The sequence below is a fragment of the Anabrus simplex genome, chromosome 1 (assembly GCF_040414725.1).
Source record: "Anabrus simplex isolate iqAnaSimp1 chromosome 1, ASM4041472v1, whole genome shotgun sequence".
In the NCBI taxonomy this organism is placed as follows: Eukaryota; Metazoa; Arthropoda; class Insecta; order Orthoptera; family Tettigoniidae; genus Anabrus; species Anabrus simplex.
In genome coordinates this window covers 1,192,925,075-1,192,937,426 of record NC_090265.1, presented here as the reverse complement: position 1 = coordinate 1,192,937,426, position 12,352 = coordinate 1,192,925,075, and the positions used below count along the sequence as shown (strand labels likewise).

The following is a 12,352-nucleotide window of genomic DNA, read 5'->3' as shown; positions in this document are numbered from 1 at the left end:
TAAAAAGTGAATTTCCTTGATACCGTGGACACGACCGATACAAAAGTACCATTCTTTTTAAATTCTGAGCAATGTACAGACAAAACTCTTATTATATATATGTATGTACATACATGTTGCACCGAGTTGTAATCTTGCAATCAAAGCAGAAGGTTGTGTAGTAAGCAATTGCTGACATGGGGATTGCTATTCAGCAGTACCGGGCAGTGATAGGTCGTTTAGGCTCTTCAGGCATACTACTGAATAAAGGATCGGACATCAGGCAGCGCTTACAGTATAACAGTTTTGTTGGCAGCTTCATTAGAAATGATAAATATAGAGAAGTCACACAAAACATAAAACTGACATAATTTAGAGGAACTGGTTCCAATTCTCAGGCAACAAGCTGAAAATTTAGTCCCATTGAACACACGTAAAAGACATGCCTGGTGGACCTCAGAATGTGACAAAATTCATGAAGAAAGACATCAGGCATGGGTAAAATTTCAAACATACAACACAGGAGAAAGTGTAACCAACCTCAAAAATATCAGGAAAAAGTTCACACAAATTATCAGGCAAACCAAGAGACAATCACAGAAAGATCTAATCGACTCAATAGAAGAAGAATACCACATACCAATTCCAGAGACTTTTACAAAATGTTTGGAAGACAACTAAAAAAATTTGCCCCTCCCACGTTAATGCTGAAAAGTGAGGATGGAAAAAGACACATAATGACAAGGAAAATGCCGAAATCATTTCAAAAGCATTAATTCAACTTTTGAATTGTGAAGAACCCCAGGAATTAATACAGACGTCCATCTAGACCCCGCCCGAACTTCTAAACCCCTCAACAATCCAAGAGGCGGAAACACCACTCGGAGAGTTGAAAAATTGTAAGGCATGCGGAGAAGACCACATTTTCGCAGAAATGTGGAAATATGCCAGTATACAGTATGAACATCCTTACACACGGGCCTGACAAAAATCTGGATAACAGAAAAGTTCCCCAAACATTGGACCACAGCCATAATCCACCCACTCCACAAAAAAGGAGATAAAAGCAATCCAGATAATTACAGAGGTCTCTCTCTCTTAGACTGCACATATAATATTTTTTCCAGAATCCTATACAGGAGGATCAAAGAGTAACTAGAGGAAGAATTAGGTGAATACCAAGAAGGCTTCAGACATTGGAGAAGCTGTGCAGAACAAATCATCACTTTAAAATTAGCCATAGCATATTACTAGAAGCAAAACAAACCTCTTGCAGTAACCTTCATGGACTTTAAAAAACTTATGACTGTATCCATAGACCTTCAGTGTTGAAAATCTTAAGAAATTTTGGTCTCCATCCAAAATTAATCAAATTGATAGAACTCATCTACCAACACTAAATCAAAAGTCAAGTTCAGCTATTCATCATAAAAACAGGCATAAGACAAGGAGATTGCTTGTCACCACTGCTGTTCAACTGTGCCATGGAATATATAATGAGGGAATGGTACAAGATTAACCCAAAGAACATCCGAATTGAAAGACCCTAAGACTGCATAAGTTTAAATTGCCTAGGATTTGCCAATGACCTTGCTCTCTTGTCCAACAATATTCAGGAAACCAGATAAGAAGTTATATCACTACAGGAAATAACACAGAAAATTGGTCTTGGAATATTTTTGAAAAGACAGTAATCATGTTAACTGACCCCCACTCATAAACAAAATTGCTATAGGAAACCAAGAAATCAAAGTTGTAGATAAATTTAAATATGTGGGAGAAATCATAACATATAACTTCAATGAAAAGCCAGCATGGCATAACAGAATAAATAAATTGACCAGAGTACAATATGTCACCAAGAATACCTAAAATAAAAAAGGGCCTGTCAATGGCAACAAAATTAAAACACTACAAAACAGTCACTCAAGAAATAACATATGCAAGTGAAACCATCTTCAAAACAACTAACACTGCACAAATAGACAAAATACTCAAGATAGAGAGAAGAATTGTTAGAACGTGCATTAACAAATCATACCAAAAAATGGACACTGGAGAGTAGCTTCTAATGAAAGTCTACAAGGAAATAGAACCAGTAATGAGCACAGTCAGGAAGAAACGTGTTTAATTTTTTGGACATCTAATCAGGACACCAGAGAACAGGATCATCAGGAGAATAATAGAAAAATTATGAAATAGTAAGTGCAACATTAAGTGGATTACAGAAATCAAGGAAGATATGGATGAACTACAAATTACAGTGGAAGACCTAAGAAACAAAACCGACAAAATCAGGAAACTCAGACAAGCAAACCAGACTGCAAACCAGAATCAAGAAACAGACAATAGGAAGGGTGATTTCTGATGAAGAAAGAAAGATCCGAGAGAATGAAGAAGTACTGGGCTGACAGGAAACTGAAAAGTTATTTGTATAAAGTTGGCTATAGTGGTCCAATGAAAGCCATAAAATGTCAATAATAAATATTAATAGTGGCGATGCTATTAGTAATCGGAGGTGTGGTAATGAACCCTGGATCCGGGGCTACCGGTGCCGTTCGATGCGAAGGTATGGATAAGATAAAGGAAATTGTTAAGGAGGCTTGCTAGGCAGAACAGACCAGAGAGCTTTTATGGGTGCAAGCTAAGGAATTAAGAGAATTAGAGGACTGCATGAAAGAGGATCTAAAAATGGTAACAGAGGTAGTGGTACAGAACAACAAGGAAATAGAATGTTTGAAAGACATGGTGAAGAAAATGGAAGCAGAGATAAAGGAACTGAGGTGGTAAGAGAGAAAGCATCAGCAGGAAACCCTCAAGAAAAACATCTTTATATATGAGTTACCGGAGGACGCCAAAGTACTAGATCTAATAGATAGCAGTCTGAAGATCATCTGCAAGGAAGCCAATATCGATGAGATCCAGCAGCTTGGGAAGGTAATTGATAAGTGCCCAGTGAGAGTGAGGCTTGTTTCAACTATAATGGCGAAGGTGATATTGGACATTATGGGTCATTTGAAAGGTGAGAGTGTATGGATCAAACAGGAAATGGAGAGAGAAGTTTTTAAGAATCAGAAAATGCTCCAATTCCATATGGGCAAGAGTGAGAGGCCCTGACGCCATCTTGCTCGATCACTTTCTGGAGAACCTAGTTCTCCCAGGAAGAAGGCCCACTGTTCCCTATCAAGGAGATCACCATCCGCGGAGTGCCCAGTCACCGCATCTCCTTCTTCTGGGGAGACAATGGAGACTGAACCACTAATTGTCGTGGATAGTGATGATGACAACAAAGATACAAAGATGGCAGAACTTGGCAGGTAATGGACCGAACAAAAGGCAAGAAATTGCTCTGAATTTGAAGCTTTAACTATCCATACTGTCGCTTAGCTGAGTTACGTCAGTTGATATCTGTCTATGCGGCCTCCATAGTCTGCCTACAGGAATCTCGTTTGAGACCTGGACACGACACGACTATGAGAGGATATCGTCTTTATTCCAAAGACAGAGTAGCTGTGGATGGCGCAGCAACTGGGGGGCGTTTGTACCTTAGTTCGCTCTGACATCTTCAGCGAAGAAGTACCGCTTTGTATTCTGCTAGATGCAGTTGCAGTTCGCACTCTGTTGCCAGTAATGACAACGGTGTGCAACGTGTACTTTCCACCAGACTACGATCTTGAAATGCGTGTAATACAAGATGTGATTGCTCAGTTGCCTCCTCCTTTCCTCATGCTGGGAGACGTGAATGCCTGTAACACACTATGGGGTTCTCCATCTTCCTGTGCTAGGGGGGATGCTCGAGCGACTGATCAACCTGTTTGATCTTTGCGTGCTTAATACAGGGGAACCAACACATTTCAGCAGCGCACATGGCATATTCTCACACCTGGATGTCGCTTTGTGCAGCCGTGCGCTAGTTCCCCTGCTAGGTTGGCAAGTACACGACGACCTCTGTAATAGTGACCACTTTCCGATAATTGTGTCTCTCTTGAAGCAAAGACAGTCCAAAGTACCCAAGGGTTGGTTACTTCAGCGGGAAAATTGGCCAGAATTTTCGAAACGCGCAGTGATGGCCGAAGATACGTTGGAGTCTGTTGACGACCATGTTTCTTCCATTACTACTGGAATTTTGACTGGAGCAGAGGAAACAATTCCATCCTCATCCGGTATTCATCGCCAGGAACAGGTCCCATGGTGGACGGACGAAATTGCAGCAGCCATACCTGATCGCCGATGGGCTCTTAACCACTATCGTTGGAATCCTACGATGGCCAATCGTATCACATTAAAGCGTCTGCACGTGAAAACCTGTTTTTTTTATTGGAGAAGGTAAGAAAGCTACTTGGGAAAAGTATGTGTCTTCCATGACGGCACATACTCCGTCATCACAAATGTGGACAAAACTCTGCCGTATTGTCAGAGTACAGAGTGTGCCCTCAGTCCCCGGTATCTCCATTAATGGAGATATTATTACGATTCCTTCAGTCATTGCAGACCACATCGCGTCACAATTTGCAGATACATCCAGCTGTGGGAGATACAACCCTGCATTTCTACCAATGAAGCACGAATTAGAGGCCCACCATCTCTCTTTCACCTCTAGTGCTTCACATCCCTACAGCGTGCCTGTCACGGATTGGGAGATGTGGAGTGCACTCGCGCTATGCGGATACACGGTTCCTGGACCGGACAAAATCCGTATTCAAATGCTTAAGCATTTGAGTGACAGATGTCTCAACGATATCCTCAACCTATTCAACAGAATATTGAGTGAGGGTGTGTTTCCATCTCACTGGAATGAGGGAATTGTGATACCAATTCCCAAGCCTACCGAGCTCGATATCTGCAGTCGCTTAAGTGCAGCCGGTATCCAGTATTCGGGAGATAGTGGGTTCGAACCCTGCTGTCAGCAGCCCTAAAAATGGTTTTCCGTGGTTTCCCATTTTCACACCAGGCAAATGCTGGGGCTGTACCTTAACTAAGGCCACGGACACTTCCTTCCCATTCCTAGGCCTTTCCTGTCCCATCGTCGCCATAAGACATATCTGTGTCGGTGCGACGTAAAACAAATAGCAAACAAAAACATTCCAAGCCCGGTAGAGATCCAAAACTCCTGGATAGTTATAGGCCAATATGCCTTAAAAATGGCCTTTGTAAGCTATTAGAAAGGATGGTTAACTGGCGTCTTGTGTGGGCCATGGAAAAGGAAGGTCTCTTGTCCAACTACCAGTGTGGGATTCGTTTGTGGACCATGGAAAAGGAAGGTCTCTTGTCCAACTACCAGTGTGGGATTCGTTTCTGGACCATGGAAAAGGAAGGTCTGTTATCTAACTACCAGTGTGGGTTTTGCTCTCATTGGTCTGCCATTGACCATCGGGTCAGACTGGAGAGCGCCAATTCAGGAGGCCTTTCTCCAGAAGGAACATCTAGTCGCAGTTTTTTTTTTTTTTGACCTGGAGAAAGCCTACAATACTACCTGGTGATATGGAATTCTCTCCACACTACACCAGTGGGGATTTTGGGGAAATTTGCCAACATTTATTGAGAACTTCGTGTCCCTACGACTCTTTCAAGTCCGAGTAGGGAATGTATTTTCTCAATATTATGTTCAGGAAAATGGAGTAACTCAGGGATTTGTAATGAGTGTCATGCTGTTCGCAATCGCCATCAACGGCATAGTTGCCGTTGCTGGGCCCGCAGTCGTTCCATCGCTGTATGTAGACGACTTCGCTCTACATTACAGCACCGGAAGGGTGGCGTTTGCTTAGACACACTTACAGCAAGATATTAACCGAGTCGACAGATGGGCCCTGCAACATGGTTTTTGGTTTTCAGAGGCGAAAACCTCAGTTGTACACATCTGTCGACGTCGGCTTGTACATCCTGAACCAGAGCTCCGCTTGCGAAATAGTGTCTTACTAGTGGTAGACACCTGCAGATTCCTGGTGTTCTATTTTGATAAGAAACAAACGTGGCAGCCCCACATCCGTCAGTTAAAAGTTGCCTGCATGAAGAGACTTAACATGCTTCATTTTCTCAGCGGTACTTCGTGGGAGGCTGACCGTGCGGTACTACGATTTTACGCGGCAACGGTTCTCTCCCGAATTGACTATGGAAGTGCTGCTTATGGCTCGGCATCAAAATCTACGCTGAGCCTTTTAGACAGTATTCACCATAGTGGAGTTAGGGTGGCAACGGGAGCTTTCCGTACTAGCCCCTTTCCCAGCCTACTCGCTGAAGCGGAAGTTTCACCTTTACGGATAAGGAGGCATCAGTTACTGCTCACGTATGCTGCCTAAATTCGTGAAATGCCACTACATCCAGGTTGTCAATGCATCTTTAGTACCCAATACTACCAGAGGTACCAAAACCGGCGAATGCCACACGGCCAGTTGGGTTTCGAATTCATAGCTTGTGTAGTGATTTAAATATCGATATTGGTGGTGGTCTTGAACAGACTTTCAGCGAGGTACCTCCGTGATTGGTTCCGTGACCGGATATACATCTAGATCTACTCTGTGGACCCAAGGTGAACACAGATTCCTCCGTTTATCGGAGGTATTTCCAAGACTTCGTTCACCAATATCCGGCCGCAAAACATATCTGTACGGATGGTTCTAAAATCGGAGATAATGGTGGTTGCTCTTTTGTCACCGATGATATAAGCACGGAGATCTCTCTTCCTAGTGTATGTAGCCTGTATACTGCGGAGCTTTACGCCATCTTAGAGGCTCTGCAGTTTGCACTGGGTGATGAAAGAAACCTCTTTCTGATGTGTACCAACTCGTTAAGCTCTCTGCAATCTATTGAAGCCTGTTTCTCTCACAATACCCACTGGTGCAGCAGATTCATGTCCTTCTAGCCAGGTTAAGTGATGCTGGCACCAGAATCACTTTCACGTGGCTCCCAAGCCACGTTGGGATTGCAAGGAAACGAACTTGCAGATGAAGCTGCAAAGGAAGCGGTATTTTTACCTCCAAGGCCTGTTAATGTACCTGCTAAAGATTTTTGTTCTCAGCTATGTCGAACCATTTTGGTGTCCTGGGAATCGGAGTGGCTAGATATCTGAATTCCCAACAAGCTGAGAGCAATTAAGAAGACAACTACCGTGTGGTGGTTCTCTTTCCGTCTTTCATGGAGTGAGGCCATAGTATTGTGTAGGCTGAGGATAGGTCATTTCGATCTACCCACTCTTATCTCCTAAAAGGGGAAGACCCCGCAGTGTGTTCTTGTGGTGCTGAATGTACCGTGGCCCACATCTTCACAGAGTGCGCCGATCTCTCTGGCATAAGATGGAGCCTTGGCCTGCAGGAAACACTCGAACGCATACTAGCCGATGACGCGTCTGCTGCTGATCTCGTCATCAGCTTTATGTGCGACAGTGGATTAATCGAGGGTATATACAATGAAGAAAATGGAAATTACAACACCCAGAAGGAGTGGTGCTACATTGCTGCAATTGAACATGCAGGACGAGTGTTCGGTTGTACTTCGATGATTACACTTTCAGGTCCTTCTGACCGCAAGTTTGGGCAACAATCAGTACAGGATGTGCCCCACCACGAGCTGCAGTACATTGATGAATTCGCCGAGGCATTGAGTCAATAAGGTTCTGGATCGCTTCCTGAGGAGTTGTGGCCCATGCTTGCTGCACTGCATGGGTCAGTTGTTCCAGAGTTGTGGGTGGCTGAGGACGGTTGGCCAGTAGTCGACCCATCATGTCCCACACATGCTCAATAGGACTGAGGTCCGGAGATCTGGCGGGCCATTCTAAGATTGTGATGTCGTGGAGAGCTTCTCTGGAAATGCGTACAGTGTGAACCCGGGCATTGCCCTGCTGAAACATCCCATTAGCAATGTTCGCCATCATAGGGACAACCACTGGATTGAGTACCCTATCAACGTACTGTCGAGCAGTCATAGTGCTCTCAACAAGCACTAATTTTGATTTCACATGAAAGCCAATAGCTCCCCAGACCATAATGCTTGGTGTTGGCCCTGTGCGCCTCTCAACAATAAGATCTTGCCGGCCCCTCTCCCCGGTATGTCGGCGCACACGATTCCGGCGGTGACTGCGGGCAAGACAGAAGCGCGATTCATCACTAAAGATGACCCTATGCCATTCGTCGACCCGCGTTGATCTTTCTCGACACCAGGCCAGCCTTACATGTCGCTATTGTGGGGTCAATGGAACACCTTCTGCAGGAACACGGGCTCGTAACCAGTTGCACGGAGGCGATTACCATCTATTTGTTGTGTAACGTGGGGTGCCACAGCTGCTTGAATTTGCGCTGCTGTTGCATGGGGTTCCATCCGGGCCATCCGAATGATGCGGCGATCCTCTCTCACAGTTGTCTGTTGCGCTGGGCCTGTGCGAGGTCTACGAGTGTGGGTACCTTCATTTGACCACTGCTGCCATACGCGTTGTACCGTAGATGCCTGTCGGCCAACACGTGCAGTGACAGTCCTTACCGATAATCCAGCCTCACACCGCCCAATTATCCGAGCCCTCTCAAACGGCGACAGTTGTTGATAGCGTGCTCTTCTCTGTCGTCGAGGCATGTTTGACGGGGAACTCTTCACTGCGCAGACTGCAAGTCAACTACGCTACACCAGAGTCCGTATACTGGAGTTGATTTCTCCGTGACCAATCACGTGGGGAGACCTGTAGCAACAATCCAATGGGTCTGAAACTTTGATCGTTTACATACCTACATGGCATCGTTCCATATCTTGAAAATCAACACACATTACCAATGCCTTCATGGTGTTGCAATTTCTGTTTTCTTAAGTGTAAATTTCAAATGTACTGTTCCTCAGGGAATGCTCATTCCCTTTTGATTCGTTGGTAATTTTTTGGCCTAATTAAATTATTTTTTGTTTCCTTTTGTACCGGGTTTCCAAATTCCTTTGTTGAGTAAATAATTTTGTTTTTATTTTAAATTTATTTTCCACTAATTTGTTCAGAGAGGATGATTTACCTTGTTGTACTTCCTCTTAAAACAAAAATCACCACCACCACCATTACTGGTCTCATCACCACACGTGTAATCTCGAGCATTTGTAAAGCTCTGGTTTAGAGAATACTAGAGTATTCTAACACAAGCATTTAAGGAAATGGTGAAAGAATGAGGGCTCTGGTTGCTTTTAATCTAGAAGTATAGTAATCATCTGCAAAGTAACTATATTCTTATTTTTGCCCTGGTGTTATGAAGATCAAAGTAAAACTTAGGTACTTTATAGAAACCAAAGTTGAGTGGTAGTTTTCTGTCTTGGAATTTTCAACATTAAGATTTTCCTGGTTTTGTGTACATCATACTACGGTAGTGCTTTGTGCTGTATTATATCTGAAGGTCTTCTATTCCCAGAGTAGAAATAAGAAAACATGAGAATTCAACTTCTGAAATGACTTGTCTGTTGTCATGAGACAAAGTAGTTGAGCAATTATTTATATAATATGTGTAAGTAATGTGTAAAAGTATGTTATAAAAAGAAGATTGTCTTCTATAGCGGTCCTGGCAAGAGAGCTACAACCAGATGGCTCGGCGAGTAACAGGTGGTCCCAGCAGCTGGGGTCAACACTATCAGCAGCCTCCTCCATCACACTCACATTCCACCTATGGGCAACAGCAGTACCAATATTCTATGTTTCAGTAAGTGTGATATTGCATAGGTTTTATGTGTCATGTGACAATATCTAAAATGAACAAATGAGAGGTGTGTTTTGTATGTGGAAGAAAAGTTCTTACTATTTTATAGATAAGTAATAACCAGTGCAATGCATGGCATATAAGGATGGTATACTGCAGTGTTTTTTGGTATTTATTACTACTATATGCTTGTGAATAATCCCTGATATTCAATAACCCCACATCCAAATTTTAAGCTTTGTGAAATATTTATACAGTATTACCCTTCTTACACTTTTCAACGGATCCAAAGAAGACGGGTGTAAATGGGAGGGGGTAAGTGTAAATCATGGGAAACGGCTCGTGTGTATATATATGTAAAAATGTTCTGTACAGTGGAACCTCAATTCTTTGTTTTTGGAGGGACCCCAGGGGAAAAGTGCACAATACGGGAAAGCGGAAAATCCAGGAACAAATTAAAACCATTAACAATATGGATAAATATCACAATAATATATATCATTATAATCTTATGAACATTCCTAAGCCAAACCAAACTACAGCTCGCCTACCGTGCGACCATTGATCAGCCCGTAGGCCTGCAGATTATGAGGTGATGCACGGTCAGTGTGATGAATCCTCGTGGCCGTTAATACATGCTCTGTAGACCCTGTTCGCCATCTTATCATTAAATAGCTCCTCAGTTAAATGTAATCACATAGGCTGAATGGACTAAAACCAGCCCTAAAACGCGGTAAAAATGCCTGACCTGGCTGGGAATAGAAACCGAGGCCTCTGGGTGAGAGGCAGGCAGGCTAAACCGCCGGGCCTGGTTCAAACGTTAGTTACACAAGTTAAAAATTTTGATACTTAACATTTGGTTTTACCAGGGAAACTTTGTTTGTTTCCCGTGAAAACTTCTCTCAGGTCAGCAACATTGATCTGCCAAGCTCTTCCAAAAATATCTAATAAATAAAGCCAAGCCGAAAAACAATTGATCATGAGTTGTTTTTAATTTAATCTAATTAAATAAAGCACAAGCATTACAAATGCACATAACATGACGGTGAAATACCTTCTTTTTAATTTTCCAATATTTTGGTCACTTATATACTGATTGTAGTAAGCTTCTGGAAGTCTTTTACTGCATAACTTAGGTCTACATCAACTTGTAAAGGGTATGGTGAAGTTGAGAATATGGTTTTGAATGTAAGTATCAATTCTTAAAAGTTTGTGAATGCATTATATTCCATTTTGCTCATCGCTCATCACAAGCAAATTGGAAAGAGAAGAAAAAAAATCAGAACACCAGAATTTTTGGTTTATTCATGACCTTGAGCTCAGTTGGAAAACACGTTGAGAAATCGCACTTCGCACAAGCCAGTACAAGTAAGAAATGATACAAACTTTTTAAATGTTATGCTTTGCATATAAAAGACTGTGGTTTTATAAGGATTGCTTTATATATGTAAGGGGAAAGGTCTGTTCTGGTCTTGAGAACAAAATTGTGTTTGATCATATTAAAATACTAGATGTGTGTTAGGAAGGAGCAATTTTGATTCCTGTCTGAAAGTCCAGTGACTATATAGTGACCTGAGAGAAGTGCCGAAAATCTGTTCGGCGATACAATAAAAAAAATGTCGAAAATAAACATCTAAATGTGGATGTAATTTACATGTTTTACAAATACGAACATTTGACAAAACGTGTTCTGTCTTCAAGTAGAGGTGGAAATTCTAAGTTCCCATAGAGGGAATTAGATATTTTTCCACCAATAGAACATGTCAAAAAACAGATCAGGTGTAAGGCTTTTCAGGCGTTTGTTCTATTAACCAGCGTTTCATCTTAGGTCTGACACTAGACTCATCAGAGTGGGATGTGTCAGACCCTACCCACTGATGCTGGGGTGTATGCAGGTGAACTTATCAGAAGCCCATTATAAGAACCATTGTGGAGATTTATCTCCCGTATGCAGTTATCAGACTGTGCCTCTTACAATGGGCTTCTGATAAGTTCACCGGGCCGATGACCTCGATGTTAGGCCCCTTTAAACAACAAGCATCATCATCATCAATAAGGTCACCTGCATACACCCCAGCGCCAGTGGGTAGGGTCTGACACATCCCACTCTGATGAGTCTAGTGTCAGACCTAAGATGAAACACTGGTTAATAGAGCAAACGCCTGAAAAGCCTTACACCTGATCTGTTTTTTTTCCCAAGTAGAGATGTCGAAATGCACTCTGTCTCCTTCCAGTTTTTGCGGCCACACTCCGCTTTATTCCGAGGTTTCTCTAGCCAAATGCTATGCTAAGATAGTCCCTTACGCAAGTTCACCACCAGTCGCTTTCCCAGTACAGTATTTGCTCTAAAAACTGCAATGACGGGATGTTAATGCCAAGATCCATAGGTGTGTCGTAGCCGTCCTTTTGTGAAAAATGTTTCTTGATAAATGCTTGATCAAGGATTTAGTGTCGATGGTACTGAAATTTCTGGGTGGTTGATGTGGAAAATTGTTTCTTCGAGGAATAGATTATGCAGGATTTTTAAAACATGATTGAATTAGGTTGTTCACGGAACCATATAATTTGAACGAATAGTCCAAGAAAATGTTAGTTTCCGGGAACGTAAAATCGAGGTTACACAATTAAAGGAGGGAAATGTTACACAAATGCATCTTATTAATTTATAGAGTATTTCAGTCTTAGTACTTACCTCAAATAAAGGTTCGGTGTAAGTTAACAGTTGA

The 12,352-nt window shown here is 42.5% G+C and overlaps 1 protein-coding gene across 3 annotated transcripts in view; it reads left to right on the top strand.

The window, feature by feature from the left end:
* Sec16 (Secretory 16) overlaps positions 1-12,352 on the top strand; it is a 753,833-nt gene that overhangs the window by 54,027 nt on the left and 687,454 nt on the right. For all 3 annotated transcript variants that reach the window (XM_067137541.2, XM_067137539.2, XM_067137540.2), the window contains exon 3: positions 9,487-9,629. In XM_067137541.2, coding sequence (XP_066993642.2) covers positions 9,487-9,629 — 143 coding nt within the window. The remainder of the gene's footprint in view (positions 1-9,486; positions 9,630-12,352) is intronic.